At 41.2% G+C, this 23,196-nt stretch overlaps 1 protein-coding gene across 1 annotated transcript in view; it reads left to right on the top strand.

Moving 5' to 3' along the window:
* The window catches only part of CAMTA1 (calmodulin binding transcription activator 1), a 467,604-nt gene extending 445,910 nt beyond the window's left edge, over window positions 1-21,694 (top strand). Inside the window, exons 20-24 of the mRNA XM_067311008.1 lie at window positions 653-846; window positions 1,032-1,106; window positions 6,147-6,177; window positions 12,468-12,649; window positions 18,224-21,694. Of these exons, the coding sequence (XP_067167109.1) occupies window positions 653-846; window positions 1,032-1,106; window positions 6,147-6,177; window positions 12,468-12,649; window positions 18,224-18,287 (546 nt within the window). The 3' untranslated portion in view covers window positions 18,288-21,694. The remainder of the gene's footprint in view (window positions 1-652; window positions 847-1,031; window positions 1,107-6,146; window positions 6,178-12,467; window positions 12,650-18,223) is intronic.
* The last annotated feature ends 1,502 nt before the right edge of the window (window positions 21,695-23,196 follow it).

Here is a 23,196-nt window from a genome sequence, read left to right as displayed (position 1 = left end):
AAGAAAACATTATAAGAAGGTGTATTTTCCTTTATTTTTTATTTAATTTGTTCGTATTTTGGAATAGTCATTCATGCTGCTTTCCTCTTATAGTTACTTAGTTGGGCGTATTTTGCTCTTGTTGGTACGATTCTTGACAAACAATGGCTGTGTAGAGTTGAATCTTATCTTATGGTATTCTGTACCTTCTAATGAGTTTTGTTGTATGCAAAGGGAAAAAACAGTTCCTCTGAGTTAATTGGTTTATGTCTAATGCAGACCCACTTCAGCACAAATACGAAGCAATGTAACCATGACTCAGGATCAACTCCAGTCATTCCAAGGTTGTCCATAAGTATAGTACAGCTGGATCTGTTCAGCATTAACATGTACTTGCACAGCCTCTGCCAGCTTGGTATTAAACCCAATCCCATCAAGCTATTCTATTGCCAGCAAGACAAGTACTTGCTTTTCTGATGCAGACTAGGTTCTGCACCTAATTTCACAGTTGTTTCAGTTTGTTGTAGCCCATTTCTCAGTCAATTCCCAATCAGCGAGTAGATGCTTATTGGCTTCTCATCATGTCTTAGTGGCTTTAGAGTCTTTCACCACAGGAACTTTCTTCTTGTTTGTTTTATTGGAATGTCTTAGCTTTTCTTTGTTTCTCTTGTAGTATGCACTTTATAAAAAGATGACACAAGCTGCCATTCTTATCCAGAGCAAATTCCGAAGCTATTATGAGCAGAAAAAATTCCAGCAGAGCCGACGAGCCGCAATGCTGATCCAGCAGTACTATCGCAGCTACAAAGAATGTGGGAAAAGGAGGCAAAACCGTCGAGCAGCCGCCATTGTACAACAGAAACTCAGGTGAGCTGTTGGGTTGTTAGACCCTACTGGGATCTTTATATAGTGTTGTTTAGTCAAGGTTGTGCTGTAATTTACAGATGAGGCCAGTGAGAAAAGGACAGTAATTTATAAGGTATTTATTCTGACATTAAGTACTCTGCTACCCAGTCTTGCCTATGCCTTGATGTTTCCTTCTTTGTGTTTAGAAGCAGTCTGCTCACCAAGAAGCAGGATCAAGCTGCTCGCAAGATTATGCGTTTTTTACGACGCTGCCGCCACAGGTATTACATCATTTTTTTGATACCTGCCCTTCCTTAGAGCATGTGTAGTGATATTCAAATGCCCTAGCAATAAGTGCAATGTAAAGGACAATAAAATCAGCTTGCTACAGATCTTTTAATCAAATAACAAAGCTCAGCTGCTTCCAAGAGACACTGGCAAAAAGGAAATCTCTTAAGACTGTTGCTAAAAGAGAATTATGATGTTCAGCTCCATTGCTGGTACAGTAAAGCAGCCCGGGTTGTGCTAGGCAAAGACAGAATAAGGAAACTTTGAGCAAATTTGAGCAAAGCAAGACATGTGACTTCTAAGGTTGGGTTTTAGGAAGTCTGAAAAAAAAACTCACTGAATGATAGCTGCGGTTCATAATTGCTGAACAGACCTGCACACTGCACAGAGCATTCATGGTACATGGTAAAAGCACAAAACATGACAACATCTGATGTACACTGGAAATGGCTTTATTTTGGTCACCAGGATCATTTGGTAGAGTCTCATCAAAGATGGGTTCTTTTTAATTTGGATGGGTGGAATGTGCCAGCAGAACAGCAGATATGTTAGCTCAAATGTCAGTTACCCCACACTTAACTCAGTAAACTGGGAATACAGACACAGACGTGAACATGAATCATCTCCTGCTAGTGTGGGAAGTTGAGCGTGTTAGCTAAAGTGCTCACTGGCAACGTGTGGCAGCTAGCACTCCCCTATCAATACTCTTCTATATGCAGGTCATTTCTTTTGATTTTTTAATGAAAGAGTCTGGAACATTGCATAGACACTGAAACGTTTCATAGACAAAAATTAGTTCAGATGTTTTTGACTCCACTCCCTCCATTCTCACCACACATTCATTTCATTCACCAACAGCACTCAGGAGCTGGTCAGACCTGATGCATTTTGAAGCATGTCTAGTACATCCCAGCGATGTTTGAACAAACTGAGCTCAGAGGGGCATGTGATAAGCTTGGTTTTAGAAATAGACTCGGTCCTTTTTGTGGAAGTTCAGAGCTGCAGTTTGCAGGAAGTTAGTGTAGCTCGGGTTGTGGAAGGAATTCTTACCTGCAGGTTGAGTGGGAAGTAGCACATGTGGACAAAAAAGAGGGCTTTGTGGTTTCCAGACCAATTCCAAATGCACCTGAAACAGCCACAGTATTTCATGAAGAAGCACAGGTGGCTTGCTCTCAGCAAGGCAGGTGGAGGGCCTGAAAGGTTCATGTTATAGTTCATAAGGCAGGTTGCCCTTTGAAGTAGGCGGAGACTCCAGCCTTTTGTGTCCTCTGAGATCTGCTTGATGTCCAGGCAGTCCCTTGTGAAGCCATATGCCTGTTCCCATCTGTGGGAGTTCTGGAGTTGAACTGCCAGAGACTCCTACAGCTGACTTAAACACGTGCACCCAGAGAGTCTCCCATAACTAGCTGTATCACTGGATTTTACAACAATGTACAGGATGTACCATACCTTTAAACCGCTCTCAGTTAAGTCTCCACCTGTCTAGTAACCTAGATTCTCCAGGGCCTAAATTGCCTATGATTCCAGCAGTTTTTCTTGCCTTCCACTCATTGGCTTCCTCTTTCTCAGCGTCTCCCGTTTCCTTTCTAGAGTGAGACCCACTCATTCGCATCAGTCAAGTTTGCGAGAGAGTCACTTCCCTTTGCCTGTATCTAGATCCACACTCTCTCCAGCAGAGTGGTCGCTGCTGCTATGCATCTCTGGGAGAAAGATGCAGGTCTTGTTTTGATTTCTTATCTAATAATATCCAAGAAGGAGGTAGAATTTATTGTGAGTAGGTTCTCCCTGGCTTTACATTGAACTGCAGACTGTTTGAGTTTCTGCAACAGAACAGTCCTGACTGTGTCCATAGGCACTTTGGTAGAGATCATGGTTATTTTGAAATTAGCCCATGGTTCTTGGTTGGGATGCGACAAAGGAAGAAGTAATCTGTTTCCACTGAAGATGTGACTGTGTTTCAGAACCGCCCTGCTTTTCCTTCTGAACAGAAAATGATCGCATGCTTATGTTCCTGTACTTTCTCCAAGCAGTTATAAAGGTTTAGTACAGTGTTAACATTACTGATATTAATAATTGAGACAAATTTTATCTTGGGAGCATTCTGGCATTGGCAAATGCTAAAAATAAAAGCAAAACTTTCCAGAAATGACAGACAGCATTTAGAATCTGTGTGAAAAGGACATAAATTTACCAGCCTACTAGATTTACAGAACCGTTTAGAAATTAGTGACGAGTTTAGGCCTCTTTCCCTATACTCCTTGTCAAAAAAGCTCAGCAAATACTTGTCAGGAAAGACTGCTTCCAAAACACTGGACACCCTCTGCTTTTAGGCTGCGTCAGTGATCTTGGGATCATGCAACAGGAGTATCCCATTGACCTGTGGATGCTCCAAACTTCAGGTACCCTACAGCGTAATCTGGTCCCTATGCTTGTTTGTGTTTGCTGAAGAATGATACACAAAGAATGCTTATCAGGTTCCTAGAGCTTTATTACTACACAGGATGTTAAAAGTAAATAGATTAAAATGTTTTGCTTGTGGAAACAACTGCAAAGGAAAAGCATAATACTGGAAATAATGATACAGATTTACTTACCGAAACAGATCTTCACCTGCTTCAGTGTCTCAGCTGACTCTGAGGCTGACCCATTTGCTTCCTCTCCCTGCTGGAGGGAGCTGAGGGGGGAGAGCCACACGCTTTCCCCAGGACTGTCATGTCCTGGCCTCAGAGCATTCTCGTTCTTTCCATCACAAGCTAGACTCTGAAACCTCCTGCTGAACACCTCCTTTTTGAGCTGCCCTGTTCATGGTGTGTGTACACTGAGGTACCATGTGGTAAGATGTGGGAGTTGCTTCCTTCCCTTCCCCCTCTTCTCCACGCTTTCTTAATTAACGTGTCTGTTCTGTTTCTTAATACTTGCAGTTATCTCTTGCTTACACATTTCTAGAGATGAAGTAATATAACTTACTGTGTTAAATAAGTTAAACACTTATTTTATAAACCTTCAGTCTACTGTGCCTCCTGTGTAATGCTTGCACAGGGTACAACTTAGGGTGAAGTGGCTGGGTGCTTAGACTAACACCCCACATACATTGTTTCTGAGGTAGTGCTTGTGGGAATCCCATCGGAGACTCCCTGTGAAATGCTTGAAGTGAGCACATTGCTGCTGTAAACAAGAAATTAAAGCCTCAGGCTCCATAAAGAAATACTTCAGTCATCCAGGCTCCTGGCAGCCAGGAACAAACCATAACAACTAATAACTAATGTTATTTATTGTTCCATAGCATAAAAATGGCATTATGGAGCTACTTGTTAAACCACAGTGTGTTGTCAGTACAAGGGATAGAGATGACTGATATTCTTGGAAAATCTGAAGGAATGACAGAGAAGAGAGCACCTGCAGGAACATCAAACAAACAGGATCTTGCAGAAGACACCAGAAAGCTGATAGGAAAGTGGGGTGGAAAAGCCAGTTAGGCTCTGTCATAAGGCTGTTGAGCTAAGCAGAAAGGCAGTGAATTCTTAAACTTCAGAAATTCAACCTTAAAAAAAAAAAGGAAAAAGAAAAAGAAACTGTTTAACCTTGGTTTTTGTCCACAACCAGGTTGTTGCTGGGCCAGTAAATGATTCTTACTAAGATCTTACTCTGTTGCCTTTATCAAGAATTACTCAGGCTTTCTCCTGGCAACCAGGTGGTTGCTTTTTTTCTATTTTAAGTCAATCAAAGACTGTTGTAAGCAAATTATGAAAAGTCCCTTTCTGTTAGTATTCAGAACAGCTTAAATGGTTTTCTTGTCCTATTTTGTTCATTAGTTTATTGGCACAAATATTCAGTAGAGCAAACATGATTTGTATCAGCTTGAGGTTCCATGGCAGGGTTCCTAGGCTTGTTGGTCTGAGTTTTCTGATCTCATCAACCTACTTTTGTTGCCTGATCAGACAGTATTTCAGATGCTTTGGAACAGTTAATGCTCCAAGGCTGAGGTTCTCTTAGTAATGGATGTGTAGAAATTGCTGAAAATCAGAAAAGGAATGTAAGTTTTGGTTGAGCGTAGTTAGAGAAAGAAAAAGTACTGGAGTTCTAATAGCTGAATGTTAGCAGGCATCGTGGCAACAAGCGTAGTCATTCATCAGCAGCAGTCATTCTTACAGTCAGAGATGTATGGTTTTCGTTTGGTCTTGAAAAAGTATATATTTATCCATCTGTTGTCATATTCTCAAAAATCTGGTGAAAAACATGCATCAGCCATAACATGGTGTCAACATGACTTATCACAAAGTATTGTTTGTAAAAAATGAGAAACAGCATTCCTGGCCTCCCAGGAGACCGGTGCCTGAGTAGCTGTTTGTTGCCTGGACCTGTCTGCTGGCACTGACTAACTTCCAACCTGATACTTGCCATTACACCTGCTGTGAGTTGACCTGTCTTCTGGCACACTCTCCTGTGTGAGGCAGCATTAAGGGTTTGTATATTTAATGGTTTTGAAAATACTCCACCTACTTGGGGGTTCCCAAATAGGACTCATTTAGAGCTGTAAGGAAAAATGAGAGCTCTGAAGTGGGTTCGGGTTAGCTGAACTGAATCCATACCTGGTCCATACAGTCAGCTTTCACTGATAATGTTCTGTTTTCTCTTCTTTCTCTGATTCGTATGAAAATTTTACTGTTCTGAGAGATATCTACTCCATTGCTAGGCTGTGATTATGATCTGTAGTGGTTTTTTTTTATGGAGGAGTGTTTGGACTGAGATAGAAAACAGTCACTGCAAGGGAAGGCAGGATGCAGCTGGAAATACCACCGAGATGACAGGATTGGGTTTATTTTACTTATTTATTTCCTGCCCTAAAATATCTAAACACAAGACTCTGCTTTCCTGGTAAAGAGGAGTGCAAAAGGCAGGAGGTGGGAAGGGGTCTTTCTCTCCAGGCAAGCACAAGTATTTATCTCCTCCTCACTGAAGTGAAGCTATTGGTAAGGTACCGTTATTGCCATGTGTGTGCTAATAGCTCTTTGGTATTGTTTTGCTGTCTGAAGCCCTCTGGTGGACCATAGGCTGTACAAAAGGGTGAGTGTAGCTGCCTGCTAGCCAGTTTCTCTCTTCCATTTTAAATATTTTTGCTTTCTGCTTGCTTGCATGGGGCTGCAGCCAGATATGCCAGTAAGTTTCACCTCCATTAATTATATGAAACAGAATCTTGTATAAACTAACCCTACTGCAATGACTAACACTGCTGCTTTTATAACAGGAGAGAGCTCCACAGTAGATGTTACCAATGCATGAATATGTAAAAAGGACCTGTTTATTCATCATGGGCATGCTTAGAAGGTGGTGTCGATGGGCAGTTCTACAGTATCCAAAATGGCTATTAGTAGATTTCAGAACTTGAATGGGTCTGCAATGACACATGCTCAATGAGTAATTATGTCCTTTATAATAAGAATGTGACAGCATTCATGTTAGATCTTAGGAAGCTACTGTACAGATGCAGCTTGCACTAGATGGGTATTTGTTTCTGCCTGAGCCAGAGTGACGCGGAAGAGCTTTTCCCACTGCATTTTACTCTCTGAGATGGTTAAGCTCCAATTCTTACCTCCTAGAAGTTGGTCTTTGGTAAGTTACATGTCTGGTTACCTTACAAGGGTTAGCTCTTTGCCAGCTCCTTCTCTCAGCTGTTAATCTTGATCTACAGAGCAGAAAGATAGGGGAAAAAATGCTGAAATGAAGGTGAGGATACTATAATTGCAGTACAGTAAATTGGCAGTTACTAGAACTGCTAAGTGAGCTTCTGTTGGGAGTCTCCTCAGATTAAAAAAAGTCCACTCAGCTCCATGATATGTCACATTAGTGCGCTGTTTTGCTACCTGACAGAAGGGTGAGAATAGATCACAGTGTTCCCATGGCAGATCCCAGTCCCTGTAAGAGAAGGGAATGCTTTTGCTTTCCAGACACGTGTGCCAGAGCTGTCAGCAGGGACTGCTCAGTACCACCTGGTCTTTAGGAGGCTGTAGGGCAACAGGGTGTTTTTCTCTGGCAAAAGCTGAAGTTGGAGAAACATCACTTGTTTGTTTTTTACTACTATTTCAAAGAGAAACAGGAGGCAGAGGGAGGGATTACTTGGACTCCTGCTTCCATGTAACATTCAGAATGGAAAACTGAATTGATGATCATGGAATTTTACCAACTTTCAATTGCAGATCTGATTTTTGACTTGAGAGTGAGAATATAAATTGGGCTTCAGTCTCCTGGAGGCCTTATTACTGGATTAACTATTTAGCTTAATGAAGCAATAGCTAATAACATTTCTTTCAAGAGTGTGACTTTTGTGGTGTCATTTTTGTTGCATATCTTCACTTTTGTACAAGTAGCAATTTGTGTTCTTTACTCTTGACAACTGAAATAAGATTTTGATTAAATGAGGACAAAGGCCCAGATGTGCCTTAACTGTTTCAGTGCTTCACTTTCTTGGATCTTGCCCAGACAGGGGAAGAGAAACATTCCTCTCAATTGCAGGGGCACCAGCATGGTGAAGTTGCTAGCTGGAAATCCGTAGCTCCAGTTCATAGCACTTATGATAATGTGCTTTACAACTAATGCAGGTTAATTCAAGAACTGTGTTCTCTTAGTACTGGACTGACCAGGTCATTTGTATTTACTGATGCTTTGTATATAATTAGCGCTGGTAATTTTTGGTCTACCCTTGGGTGTCTGGTTTGTAAAGCCTCTTGAGGAAACTGTAATTTGGTTTTGAAAAATACAAATCACTATAAGTAACTTAAAGGAAAGAAACAGATGTCATTTTAATTAGATGAATCAACCTTTCTCCATTGTAAAGACATAAATGTTAATTTTTTTTCTTGCAAAAGTAGACAAGTTAACCATCTTTAATCTCAGGATCAGTTACCGTGTGCAGTGGGGCAGTAATGAATGCTACAGATGAATGATGACATTTTATACTGCTGCCAGTCAAGCAGTACGCTGCAGGGCAGAGATGCCCAGGGGCTGGATCTGCTGGATTCCCAGCAGAACACCTTTCCCAGTTTGCAGGCAGTGTCCTGCCCTCCTTCCCTGAGGCTCCTTGCCCTCCTTCCCTGAGGCTCCTGCCCTCCTTCCCTGAGGCTCCTGCCCTCCTTCCCTGAGGCTCCTGCCCTCCTTCCCTGAGGCTCCTGCCCTGAGGTGGGCCAGAGTAAGGCGAGTGCCAGGTAAGCCTTCTAGCTGCTGGGTTTCTGCTGCCCCTTTCCTTGGAGCCTGCAACTCCTCAGCCCCCCCCCCATGATGCAACACATGCCTGTTGTGGCAGGGATCCTTGAATGCTGCGGTGTGCAAATGGCCTTGCCCCTAGGCACAGCGAAGGGCCTGCCTTCCAATCACCTCATGCACTTTGGGTCAGGGGATAGAGAAAGCTGAGCTATGGGGCCCATCCCAACCAGAACAGCGGATGCACCCCACTCTGTCTCTTCCCTGAGCAGAAGCCAAATGCCGCAACCCTGTCAAGGTGAGAATCCCTTTCAAAAGCAGCAGAACTAACTAGGAGAGACTGATGCAAGATAGGAGTTGGGGAAGAAGAGGAGACACACAGTGGATCTTTTTCTCCTTCCACCGCCTGAGACTGTTTCTACAGCAGGGAGCTTCCTGGCAGGACCTGTTTTCTAGCACTACCTGGAGCTAAGTGGGGCTCTCCCCCATCCTTTCTGGTTTTGTGTGGCTAGCTGTGGAGCTAGCCCCAGACTTTGTAAGAGAGGAACTGGTGTGCATGTCTGCAGCTAGACATTGGTGCGCTTAACAATACATCCCCTCCTCCAACTACTTCTATTTTTGCCATTTTGGTGCTGCTCTTCTCAGTCTTCCTCCTCTCCAGAGATTTTCTGCTTAACTGACTGACTTGCTGTGTGCAGACATGCCTGCACAGCTGCCTGCTGCTCCCTAGCATGCTGCACCCAGTACTTGGGCATCTCTGCCCTGGCGTCCACACGGGCAGGCCCAGGCTGCTGGCAAAATGCCCCTGCTCGGTGGCTGAGGTCCGTTCAGAGGTCCCAACTATAGCACAGGCTGAAAGCTGTGCTGTGCTCTCCAGTAGCAGCGCTGTGTGTAACCTTTCACTGTCAGACAGAAGGGAATATGTTTTAAGACTTTTTTGTTCTGCAAATAGGAAGAAGATTTAAACTTAAAATGTGCATACCAAAATGGGCTAGTTGGATTCTAAACTGAAAAGAAAGTAGAATGTACGACTCAGACGTAGAGGAGAAAAGTAATTGTGCTATAGTGCCTTTCCATTCAAGACTAGGATTCCTACTAAGAGAATAGATTCATGCTGAGTCTCAAGATATGCTAAAACCGATCTGGCTTGCATGGTCAGTGCACTAGTAGAAGAGACTGTAAAGGGGAATCTACATGTGAAACCTCAGCTCATGCGTTTGGAAAGCTTGCTAGTTCCATGAATGTTTGTTGCACAGTAATGAATATTCTGCAGTTGCACATCAGCACCACTCAATGAGTTTCATTCCTTTACTAGTACGCACGTACAGGAACAAAAACTAAGGTGCAGCTGCAGTATTGCGTCCAGTGTTTGGCAGGGAGACTGAACACCCAGACAGTGTTGAAGGAGCAAGTGCAAAGTCCAGGCCCACAGCTAGTCCACAGCTCCCTGGACTTGAGTGAAGCCACCCCCGAGGGCGCACACGGTAGATACTGCATGGCGATGCTGCTCTAGGTGCAGCTGAGAGGTCAGTCACCAGTATTGGAGAACAATCAATTGTTGCGTTTTAAGATTGTGTATACGTAGAAATATACCAGAACTTACCTGAAAGCAGAGTCACAGATTCTGAAAGTTTAGTAGCATTTGCAGGTTTTGCCTTGAATGGCACGTAGTGTGGCATGGGTAGAGAAATTGGTCAGTTACTGCTCCTAGGAGACAGATATGAACCAAAAGAAGCCAGGAACTTCAGTGGTGTATTATTTGAATTGAATGCAGGTTTGCACTGCTATCCCAAGTTTCATAAACAGTAACAGAGCAACTGTTAAAGCTGGTCTTGGAAGTTTCCGTAAAAGTAGCTGAAAATATTGAGAAAAATGGACTGCATTGAAATTTCCTCTAGTCAATAACAAGAGTGTGACTGAGCACTGGAACAGGTTGCCCAGGGAGGCTGTGGAGCCTCCTTCCTTGGAAATATTCAGAAGCCATCTGGACACAATCCTGGGCAATGTGCTCTAGGTGACCCTGCTTGAGCAGGGGGGTTGGACGAGACGATCTCCAGATCCCTTCCAACCTCAGCCATTCTGAGATTCTGTGAAAATGTGCGTATAGCACATAGCAGATAAGCAAAAATCTCCACCTGTATACAATTTAGTGGTCCGTCTTTAGCTATACTACCACTGTGTACAGTGATGGTTCCTGGCTTTGAGAGCTTTTCCAAAGAAAATACAGGAATCTAGTTCTGTTTTATAGTTAAAATGCTGTGCAGAGCAATCCATGATCTCCTGTGCTAGTGTCTCCGATTTTCTCATGATCTATCTGGTGGGCTTCACTGCAATGTCTAATGGCAAGGTGAGGAGCTTATGGGAAGAGCACTTAGCTGGTCTTTAATAACACCAGAAGAATACATTGCAGATGAATATATTTACAGACATGTATGCATATGTACAAATAGGATATACTTGCTAATGTTCTCCCTTTTCCAGTACATCACCATTTTATTTTTGAGGCAGTGATTTGTTATTCTGTGTGTTCTTACAGTGGGACCAGGTCAGCGATACAGGCTTTTGGACTCGTCTCTAATACAGATAGCTGAAGAAGCATGAATCAGGAAAGCAGTATCAATCATGCTAGATTAACCCCGTTCCACAGTGAGGAATAGGTTATATGCATGGGAGGGGGGCTATGATACCTTAGCACTGATCGTCACAAACTGTCCTAGGTGCACAGGTGCTGTTTTCCATACTAAAGAGCATTTGGCTTTACTTTCAGATGATCTTTCTATTAGGCTTAAATGTACTTTCTCTGATCATCTGGAAAAAGTAAGCAATGAAATCTCATGAAGTGTATCAGCTGCTGTTTTGCCAAAAGTTGTCTATTATGGCAGATGATTCTTTGCTGCTTTGAGTTCTTACAGCAACATGTATGCATACGCTGTTTGTGTGCATGCACATATAAAAAAATATTTCTGGGCCCTCTGACCTGCACAAGCTGACATGTCCATATACGCTGAAAGAATGCATGCAAACATATATATACTAAATTCATGTGTTCTGTACACTGACACTGCGCTTATTTAGTCTGCCTCCGCGGATGAATGGTTAGAGTATTCGCTTCCAGGTTTCAGGTTTAAAACCTCTTTTCAAATTAGATTTCATGACTTTTTATGGATTTATTTGGGTTATGTTATACCAGGATCAGAAAAGGGCAGGGGGGGAGGAGGGGGTTATTGGCTGACTTAAGTGAGACCAAACTTCCCATCCTCCAGCAGCAGAAATTAGAAGACTTTCTAGGAAAAACAAATCAAGTTATTGCCTTTAAGTAATAACTTTTATCTCAGGGAAACCTGCTCCAGTGGATGTATTTCAGCTGACCACAGTGCCTACTGTGGAAATGTTTCCCTGTTCATTGGTTAAACTATCTGCTATAACCTCCCGCAGAGGAGAGCTTTGTTCAGAGTCTGAATGTAGGACATGAACAGAAATACATGGCTTCCTGAACTGTGAGCCTTTCTGCCGTATTCTTGGCAGACAGGTGATCTGGGGCAAATCACAAGGAGCAAGTCTTTTCAAACTATTAGATTAGCCAGTCGCTTTCTGCCCACAGTGAAACTTCTGTCCTCTGTGGAGCAGAATGGGTGGAGTTGTAATTATCTGTGATCATGAATAATAAAGAATATAATAATTTATGGCAGCTTTCTTTTAAAGATAGATCCCCCTTTCCCCTACCCAATTTCTTATGGTTTGATTAAATGCTGCTCTCCAGTTTGGGGAGTGTGCATGTAACATCCGAAGTCAGTTCCTCTGGTAAGTACAACTTTATTTCATACCTGAATAAAAAACATTTGGTATGTTTTATTGCTCCCTGCGGACCCTTCCCTCTCTTGGCATTTCAACGATAAACCATTTCCTGCCCCCATGTACCTAGGACATCTGTTCTTGGTTTGTTTTTAATATATGCTATGCAGCAGCCATTGCGTTTTAAGCACTCAGTTTCTTATGCCTCTTAATAAGATTGAGAAAAGGGGAAAATTATAAGGGATTGAAAAGTCCTCTGTTTGTTCAAGTTCAGGACAATGTGAGAAAATGTCATATTGGGATATGCATCACTGTGCCTGCAGCGAAAGGTTTCTAAGTAATTTCTTTTTTTCATTTACCTCTTGCAGGGGCTGAATGTTTTTGGAGCACAAATGTGTGTGTTAAATTGCAGACCGCATGCTCTGGGGTGTCACTCTTATTGGGCCTTTCTGTCTTTTTTGTTTCGCAACCCAAATGAGATATCTGGAAAAAGGCAAGAGCTCCCTTTTCTTAAATGTCCCACAAGCCATTTCAGCTCTCAGAGCAACAGGTAACTCACCAGAAAGCCTTCTCTGGCTCCCAGTGCACCCTGTCCTTTATATTGATCTTCAGCATTGCCAGAACTTATTTGCTACAACACTCAGATTCATTAAACGTTTCCCTGGCTGGGCATTATGTAGTAAATTTTCTGAAGCAGCTTTGTGTTATGCTTTATCCATGAAGCCATTGTTTGCTGTAACTTTTTCTAAGTAGGCCTAATTCATTTGCTCATACACTCCCATATGGGACTCAGGAAGGAAAAAAAAAACCAAAAAAATCCACGAAGCTGCTGCTCGCTTCTGGGGCTGCTGCTTTCTACATTGCTTCAGCACGCAATGATACAACTTCCTGAATGGTGTCCAAGTAAGTAACACAGTTCAAAGGGCAGAAGCTTGGTCTGGCTGTGGCAGTCTGGGAACTGGGACGTAGCCAGGGACAAACCCTGAGTGTCAGGGTTTGAAGCTCATGGTCCAAATAATCATCTCCTCCCTTTTAGTAAGTCAGCACCACGGCAGTGAGTAGGACAGCTTAGCAGTGGTCATCTCTGTCACACATATTTATTCTGTCCATCTGCTCTTCAGCCATTGCTGAGGAAATGACCTTGTACCTTAGAGATGCTTACCATCTAGAGGAAACGATATTTGTGGAGGGTTTTGCTGGAGGCTTTATCGCTGCAGAAAGAAATTTACTGTCCTTCCAGTTCTGTGCAAGTTTTCAGTAGCTGCTGAAGTAGGATGGTACTTCTCCTTGTTTGCAGTCTCGCAACAGCCAGAGCCTAGTACCCATTCTGGTGTGCTCCAGTTTACAGCTGTGCCTGTCCTGAACAGTCATCGCCTCCAGCCCCTATGCAACTGGGAGGCACTTTCAGAAGTGATCCAAACCCATGCCTGTAGACCTCTGGGGAGGTTTGCTTGCCATCCATCAGCATGTGGCCTGCTGATATTACATGCTCTCAGCCGTCTTGTTTTCTGTTGGGGTTGGGGGGGGGGAGGTTGTTTGTTTGTTTGTTTTGTTTTTAAAAAGTCTTACTGTAAGTCTGCCAAACTGGAGTTGAAACATTGTCACTAAGAATATCCTTCTCTGGTGCAAGAGTCTGAACAATTCTGTAAAATTTAGTCATGTTCTTTTCCTTAGAGCAGGTTATTATTAATGCTTGTAACTGCAAACACTACACTTCGGCCCTCTTTCTCGCCTGAATTTAAGAGTGGAAAAATATGAAACAAATAGATTGTCTTCTAGCATGAAGGCAATGTGATATTATTCACTTCAAAGCTGTGCTAGCAGCACTTACTCAGTGAATTTCTATTTTCAAGGGTCATAATTTGTGAAAAAATTTCCCTGGTCAAATCATGTTTAACTACATTTGAAAAGTTGGTTTTGTTTTGGGGTTTGTTATTACACTGAGCATTACTAAAGAGGCGATAACCTACCCCACACTCATACTGACACTTTCTATTGCTGTTACAAAATCAAATCAAAGTGCCACTGAGTAAGAAACTTCCTCAAAAAGAAAAAAGTGTTAAATGAGAACTAAAAGCTTGTGTGTTCTTTAAGACACAGGAAAGGCTACAGCACAGACTATCCAATGAGTATTTAATTAGTTGAAAACAATTAGTGCTAGGTTATCTTGGTAAAGCAATTCAGTGGGTTGTTTAAAAACACAGTTACTTTAAATGAAAAATTAAGTGGATAGCCTTCGTCTTGCGTATAGCTTAATGAATACACTGGTTCTGGCACTTCATGTTTAGCACTGCTTTGGGGAAGAAGCAGGGCCTTTAAAATACTTCAGTGCTTCCCAAATGTCAGTCTGGCCATGAATTTGCTAAGTTATTGGTATTGGAGGTACTTCAATTCTGCTCTCGCTATGCTGTGCTGCAGATCCCGCAATTAAGCAGAGCTGCCTTGGGCCTGCTGGTAGGAGAGGGGCAGACCTTTTCCAGCCTCTTGGTGCCAGCCAGGCCTTCCCCGACCTCACTCTTCTGGGCGAGCATTAGGGGCTGTAAGCAGCAGACTGCAGGTCTTCATACCCGCTTTGCAGTGTATTGCACAAGAAAATGACTCCTAGTACCTACCTGCACTCCCACTTGAAATGTCACATGCATGATTATGTATACTAAATAGAGAGGTTAGTCTAATAAAAATATGGTAGCTCAATAACTTTGGATGGTCATCATCTTGAAGCTGGTTACAAATGCTGTGGAATATATGGTTTGTTTCAAGCAGTTACAGACTAAGCAGTGTCTTCCGTTAATGTACCCATGACAAATTTCAAAGCCTGTAACGTTAATGTTAGGTAAATTCAGTCCAGTCCTGGTATGTCTTTATGTTTTTAAGTGATAGCCATCATTGCCCTCGCAAATTTTTTATAAACCTGAAAATCTGTAAACCAATGTAAAGTACATTTGACCAAGGAAGGCATCGCATATTTGTGAATAGGATCTGTACTAGTGCAACTGTTGAGTGCTGTAGAATTAATTTCCAGTGGCATGTATGTTCCAATTAAACAGTTTCACTAGGTCTGCACCAGTACAGATACTGCATGCTGTAGATTGAAGTTTGCAGCAAAGCATGTCTTGCATTCTCCCAGCAAAAGTGCTTTGTTAGTATAGACTTTGCATGTTGAAGTGCTAAACAAAGACATAGCATGTCTCAGTGAAAGAGCCACCAGCTTATCTAATGTGCATGTTCACAGTAAGAGATCTGTAACACCAGGTTAATTTTACATTATAGTATTGAAGTGCAACAGGAGACACTTGGAAGTTGCACTGGAAATCATACATTAGAAGATGGTATCTTTAACATATGTATAGTTAGTCTCGACATTTTTCCAGCACACATTTTTCTGGCATAGCAATGATCTTGGCTCAACTTCTGATCCTGTGTGCTGCTGTAATAGAAATATTAGTAACAACTTCAGGAGAGAGGCTGCTTTTCTGCTGCAAGAAAAGAAAGAAAACTAAATATAATTTAGAAGGTCAATTTGTCTGTCATTTGCAAGCATCTTCTGTTCACTGTACCAGTCCTCATCTGTTTTCTGTAACGAAAGGATGATGCAGACTTACCAAGCAGTTAACATAATAATACGTCATAACCAGATGGGGGTGAGAGAGTGTTGCTGCTTTCTGTGTGGTGGTGAAGCCCTGGCTCCCCCGACTTCAGCAGGGTTCTTCTAGGCACTGACTTGGGTAGAGCTAGCATTTCACCACAGAAGCTAAAGCTGTAACAGGAAATTTAGGCTCTGTACAGCACGACCCAAGTAGGAATTCAGAAATGGTGGTGCTTTCTTGCCCCCTCATCAGCCTGGGGATCAGAGCAGTTCCTGGAGTCTGGGGGACCTTTGTTGAGACACCCCCTCTGCCTGACTCAGAGCAAAGAGTGACACTACCGACTCTGGGATTTCAGAGGAGTGTCGTAGCCCCTTGGATGTAAGGCTTCAAGCGCTGAAAAACGACGTGCATTTGGACTAGCAAAGCCCTCTGTCTTTCCAAACATGTTATTATCAAATAGTTCAGTAGAATCAAGATAATTAGCAAAGGTCTGACATTACATTTACTGGTTAGTGTGATTCATTCACTGACTTCTGTTCCCCCCCAGATTCATAAGTTAAGAGCATGCCCCGAGTGCTACCTTTGAGTAGGCTAAAACAAGAGTTTAAAGCAGCCAGCTCCTTTTTTGACTGTGATTCTGTGTAGTACTATATGCAGAAAAAAGTAAGTGAGCCAGTGAAATGTATTTATAGGGCCCCATGCAGAGGTCAGTTATACAGCCTTCATCGTACCCGTATGTTGGCAACTTAGTGCAAGGGCCAAAAGATGATGTATGAGTGGAAGCCTACTTACAGAAGCTACAAAATAGTATTGCTGATGCTTACCTCTCCTGGCACCTTTTAGTATCTAAATTATATTTACTTTAGCTTCGTTACATTCACTCCCTTTTTAGTTGGATTCTGTTACACAGATTTGCAGCTGTGACACGATTCTTTGTACTGTACCTCTGTCATTTGTCCTTTCAAGTTGCAGCTAGATCAGCTGGGCATGTACATGCTCTGCTAAATCACCTTAACTTAGGCCATATCTTACTCCTTTTGGGGTGGGCCTTCCCTCGCAATAATGGAGGAAAGATGTGGAGGCAGGTGGCTTTTTCACACAAGTGAGCCTGACGCTTATTCCTATGGAATATGCCTACCTTCTCTGTTTAACTTGCTGTTTGCTCTCAGCAGCATGGAAGTGTATCTACAAATATGTGAAAGGGTAAAAATAAGTTACATGCATCATAATTAAAAAAAAAATCAAAATTTTACTTTCTGTGGAGTCCCATTTAGTAGCAAGCAAGTGCACCTCTATTTCAGCATTAAGACAACCCTGTCGTGCCCTCCTGTGACATTAGGGCTTTGTTTGGCGAACAGGAATTGCAAGGAAGGACACAGCAAAGGCGAAGGGATTGTGCCACAGAAAGCTCCCTGCAAGGGGAGGCAAAGTCCAGGTGGCCCAAGCCCAGCCTCCAGCTTGGTACCCACCTTTGGGGTTAGGGGCAGTGTGGGAAATCTCCACAGATTTGTTTTGGCTCCTTTGTAGGGAGCCTTCACAGATGTGCAGCCAGTTTGTCAGCCGGAGCTGGGGATTGCTGCTGCTCCAGCACTGATGGAAAATTCTACTTTATTTGATGGATTTGAAATAATTTCCTTCTCTTTTTTTTTATTTATTAGTGTATTTCACCTTTCAATGATGATTTACTTCTTATGCTAACAAGTGTTAGAGGAGGTAGTGTATCATGCACATTTTAGTCTTGCATCATGCCACATTTAGGGAGAATAACTCTTCCACATAGAAGCTCCATCTCACTTGGCAAGCAGTGTCCACCACTGGCTATGAAAAAATAAATATCTACTACCAGCAACATACCAGAAAATACAGCTGCTAACAGCTGGAACAAGTATGAAGATGTAAATTATCTTCCTTGTTCACACTGATACCAGTACCTTTTACTTTCATGTAAACACTCTCTTAACATGAGATACTGTATCAACCAACAAACATCAAGCTTTCCCTGCAAGTTTGAATGACTGATTTTCCCCACAGTGCTTGGCACAACAGAAAATTCTCCATGTTTCAGTGATCTGTGGAGAAAATAGGTTAACACTGAAAAGCCACTTAGCCGTAACAGCTGGAGTAGGAGGCAACAGCAAAATCAGTTAATGCAAAGCAATCCAAAAAATCCCAAGCGATTAAATAGGACAATTTAATACCAGAATGAAGTCAAACTGTAGTTAAATATACACACCGACACACACACTTGCATACATATATATTTTTTTTTCTATATATATAAAAAATTAATAAAATCAGAAAAAAATAGTGCCTGGAAATTAGTGTATCCTTCCAATTGTGTTCTGTCTCAGATTTCTACTGTCCCCTCCTTGCGCTTCCAACTGTTTATGGTGTCAGGAACACATTGCCCTCTCGTCATTTCTCTGGGAGTTGGCTTCTTTTGCATTGGAGGTTATAGTGAGAAATCATTTTGATTTTTGCTCCCTTTAAAGCTTTTTGGAATAGAAGTGTTATATAGCTCCTCTTTGTTTTTTCAGAGTGAAAGAATTGAAAAAGGCCAAGGAACTTGAAGATACGCAGCAGCATCCCGTAGCAATGTGACATTGCTTTTCAGACTGTTTTCATTTTCTGTTTTTAGCAGAGACATGCAACAACAACAGAAATACCCACTGCAGTTCTGGAAATATCAGCTGCAGGATTTTAACAGTAATGTTTTGGTCATTGCATTTGCACTTTCATGGACAACTTTTAATTTGTTCAGCAAGACATCTTGGAACTCAATCTTCTGTTGGATCATGGGGAAAAAAGACACCAGGAAGAAATTGTGAGTTGCTTCATTCTCCAAGAAGGAAGAAGCGATTAATTATCCTTTTCATATAGGGCTGTATTAAACAACATGTGGAACTGTACAAATACTATACCAAAAATATTGTTAAGGGAAGGTGGGAATGCACAAGCAACACAAGAATGCTGTTCCTGCACCTGTCAGTCATCTCCAAGAAACTGAAGCTTTTGGGAGTCTCAGTGGAGGGGCTTAGATCAGTACATCTTTATTGGGTCCATGCATCCTCATTTCCTTCGCACTTCTGTCCTTCGTGTTTTATTTAAATCTCTACAGCACACTTAATGCAACTTTTTAAATCTGCAGGTTTTTAATACATCCCGTGGGAATTTACAGAAGGGGTTGGTGTATGAGATAAACGGGTAATGCATGAGAAATGGAGAGAGCAGCTTAAGCAAGTTTTAAAAAGTTTCTTTTTGATATTTTTACTAGAACCTGCAAATCAATTGTCATGTACTTTTTTTCTCATACTCAGCACTTTATTTTCTAGCCTTACTTTCATGTACTATTATTTTAATTAAGTTCTTAATTTGTAAGACATGTAGCTTTTTATGTTAAGTGACTGTCAAACCTCTTGTCCTTTTGTAGAGTCGCATACATATGTTGCCTGGACATTTTATACCACCTAAAGATCAGAGTGGTGCTGCATTCTGGCCAGTAAATTTCTTATTTTGGCTATTTCATCAAAATCTGGGCAGTTTCTGTATATATAGAAGGTAGAAATGGAAAATGAGAAAAAATATTTGAAAGGGAATATATTGATTAATTACTAAATATTTTATTCACAAAGGGTCAATAACTTGGCAAGATAAAATTATTATTTGTATAGTTTTGTCTGAATGAACGAGAAGAGTGTGGATGTATTGTTTGTACATACTGTATATATTAAAACAAAGAGATATGTGCATGAACTCAAGAAAAAGAAATGAAAAAAAGCAAAGCATTAGTGGCTATGGTCTGTAAAATGAAACAAAAACTTTATTTCACTATAAGAAACTTTATTTTAAATGTTCTTTAGAAGAACATTTTTGCTAAAGCATGACTAAATGGCAAAAAAAAGAGCTACTGTATTTAGACTTAGGAAAAAAAAAGGCAGAGCAACATTACTTAAAAAAAAAAAAAAAAAAAGGATATGTTTACATTTGATTTTGGCTACCAGGAGTTTGGTTTGGTTGAATTTCCTTTATTTATTCCTTCCTTCTCCCCCCCCCCTTTCTTTTTTTTTTCTTTTTTTTTTTTTTGCCAATGGTGCCAAGTAATGCGAATGCTAATATTGCTTAAGAAAATTAAGTTACTTTTGCAGAGCAGATAATCATAAGAGTACAAAAACCGTATCTAGCTTAACACCATACACTCACTCCAATAAAGAACACTTAGAATGAATATAAAATTAAAAAAAATAGTATGAAAGTAGAAAATATGTTTCACATTTTCATATCTCCTGCTGGAAGTCAGAAAATGTAATAAAAATTGCACAAAAAAAGGGAAAACTTAAAAAAGATGCAAACTGATCTTGTAGGGGTGTCATGGTATATTGCTATTTCCACATAGTGAGGAGCCAAAGAAATTAGATTTTTTAAAATTGAAATAATAATTTAAAACTGTCATGAAGTGTTGACAATAGGAGCCAGGGTCTGATCTTAATTATGCAGGAATGTAAAGGAAGTAACTCCTGAAGTCCATGTTGTTACTGTGGATTACATATATGTGTCTGAGATCAGAAACTGCTCCTGTGTGTTTGTGCTGCTAGTGGCAGTTTAAAATTTCTGAATGGACTGGTGTAAATTTGAGATTGTTAGTTTTGGAATAGTTGTTCTTACTTGATCCCGGCCACCAACTGCAATGTTTAAACGCAAGGCTTGTTGTGAAGCCTAAAAATATTCACATGTGAGAAGCTTTTAAACTGGTGTCTTTAAAAGAGGAGTAAAAACAAAGATTGTGGCAAAAAAACTGGGGTCAGTGCTCTTGGTGCCTTTTCTATAATTGTACCTGTTTTTAATTACTTCTTTTCACTGCCAGCATTGAATTACAGTAGATGTGCTATAGCTCATTATCAGAATTCTCTTGTACATTTGTGAACTGCTGCTTTATGATCTGATTCTAAATTGGAAAAAAAAAAAAAGGAAAAATGAAGAAAGAATGGCCTGGCTCTCACATTGTGGCTGTGGGCAGCCTCATAGCCTCAATTTATTGTATTGAATTGGGACTTAAAACATAAAATATTCCACACACACAAAAATGGAACAGGAACCGCAGAAGAATCTCCTTTGGAATGAACTGGAATGCTCTGTATTACTACTGGAAGAACTTTGACATTTTGAAATCGAAATGTTGCTCCCATTAACCAGTATGTGACAATATAGAATTGATCTTTTCCTAGCAAGAGTAATGACCTCAGTGGAAGTATTTTAACCCCCTATATTTATACAAAATGATTCAGTAATATACAGAGCTATTTCCAATTACTCTTCCAGATCCATGGGCCTGGTGGTGTATCTACTAATCTAGATCCTGCTTCAGCCAAACATTTTAAGCATGTACTTACTGTTAAACATGCAAGCAGTTCCATAAGATCAACAGAACTACTTGCATGCTTGAAGTTAAGTATAGCTTCTAAGTGCTTTGTTGTGTCGGGTCATTACCCTTCAGTGCATCACTGGTGAGTTAAAAAGACTCCCACTGAAGTGAAGTGATTCTGCTCACCCTTTTCTTGATTGTGGAACTTTCATTTTCACAGAAGATATGTAAGTGCAGCTTTCTGGGAAAATCCACATTCCCGAGTGCCAGGAGCCAGATCTGTCTTCTGGTAATGGAATTGCTCCTTTGTGAAACACATTCAACAGCAGTAATACTGTGTGACAGAAATACAGAATATAACATGAACCCCCTCTCTGGTTGCACGCTTATGGCAGTTCCACACAGTAGTTGGTGCCCAATGGGGGGTCCCCAAGACTTGCATGTAAAACTAGTATAGATGTCTTCTCTTTTGTAAGTTTTATTTTTGTAACCGTGCATGTAAAGCATCACTGAATCAATGGATCTGTTGAAGAAATCAGCTGCTGGAACCATGCAAATGTTTTGAATTGCCCTTAAAATATGGAAAATGTTTTCTGAATGCTTTATATTCTTTCTGCTGTAAATTAAAAACAAAGAAAATTTCCCCATACGAAGTGTGGGCCTTTTTTTAAACACTCTCTCTTCCATTCTAGTTAAATAGAGCAACATATTCCTTTAGTCACTATTAATAACCTTAGGAAAAAAGTGTTTCTTTTACTACACAACCTGCTTGTAAATAATACCTAGTGTCTTGCTGGCTGTAATCAGAATGGTCCAAACTCTACCCTCTACCGGGTGTGCAGCATCCAGAGTGCAATGGGATTCGCTACACAGAACAGCACAGTCCCCAAATCTGCAGCCTTTTTTGCTTCTTATATTCCCGTATGTAACCTTCATCAGGTGTGTAAAGCAGCACATTGCGGAGGAACTCTCCTATTTTTCACGCAGTGAACTCTTCTAGGTCTTTGCTTCAAGGCACTGCTGCCCAAAGGTGCTCAGTAACTCCCCTGTGTGGCACTGCCTCCTCAGGCCTTTTCCAGGTTAGGACACAGCCGTGGAGCCCCATAACACCATTCTGCGCTGCCAGCTCGGGCCACAGGCACTGCAGGCGGCTCCCATGACTCACCGCCCAAGCTGGCAGCAGCCAGACAAAACATTGAAGACACCAGCCATGTTTTCTGTTTCTTCCCCTGCAGTCCTCACCCCTTGAAGAAACTTTTCTTTTTGAGTGTTGTCTTCACTTTTACAGCAGAAAGGAAAACTGACAACATCCCAAACATTGGGCACCCATTCTCTCTAAGCTTCAGATTACAAGTTTTGCCAAGATGACTACAACTACACAAAAACACTAAAAAGCCAATTGTGTTTAAAAAAAAATACAAGGACAAGTTCTGCCTAGCTGCGGCTCACTGGAAGCAGGCTTGTTTGGCAGAAATTAATTTTCAAGGCAGTATAACACACTGTAATAGTTCTAATACTTGAAATGTTCTGTGAAATCATGTGACAGAATACTAGCTTAAAAAGAAAACAATAATTACTGGCAAAGTAACTCAAATTGGTTGAATTATTGTTTTGATTATGCACACAGGCATGATTTTATTTCCATCTTTGCTAATCCCTGTATCTGCAGTATGGGCAGCACCATTTGCTGTATATACTCTCAAAATGCTGATGAGAGCAAAACAGTCATTTTACCTTTTTGTAGTATAACAAGTTTTCTACAACACCCAGAAAATTTTTTGCATGCTTGTTATCTTTTAATGAAATAAAAATGAAGAAAAAAAAAAAGTAGTAGCAGGAACAGGAAAGTATTGAGAAACATTTGACCAACTCTTAATCGGCCCCAATTCTAAGTTTTCTAACTCAAAGCAGCTATAGCTCATAGTGCATATCTGGCAGATATGGAATCGTCTACAAACTGCTAGCTTGTCTGAGGTCAAATTATTTTCAGTACCTCTTCAGTTAAAAAAAAAAAAAAATCACTCTAGAACAGGGCTCATGTCTGGGCTTTCCATGAGAAATCATGCACGCCTGGTGGTAGAATCCAAAATCCTATGCTGCACACAGAATAGAGACTAATCATACTAAAATTCATGAGGCCTTCGGATGTCC

Source organism: Apteryx mantelli, chromosome 26 (genome assembly GCF_036417845.1).
Source record: "Apteryx mantelli isolate bAptMan1 chromosome 26, bAptMan1.hap1, whole genome shotgun sequence".
NCBI lineage: Eukaryota > Metazoa > Chordata > Aves > Apterygiformes > Apterygidae > Apteryx > Apteryx mantelli.
The sequence above is the reverse complement of the archived record's forward strand: the minus strand, read 5'-3'. Positions and strand labels throughout refer to the sequence as shown.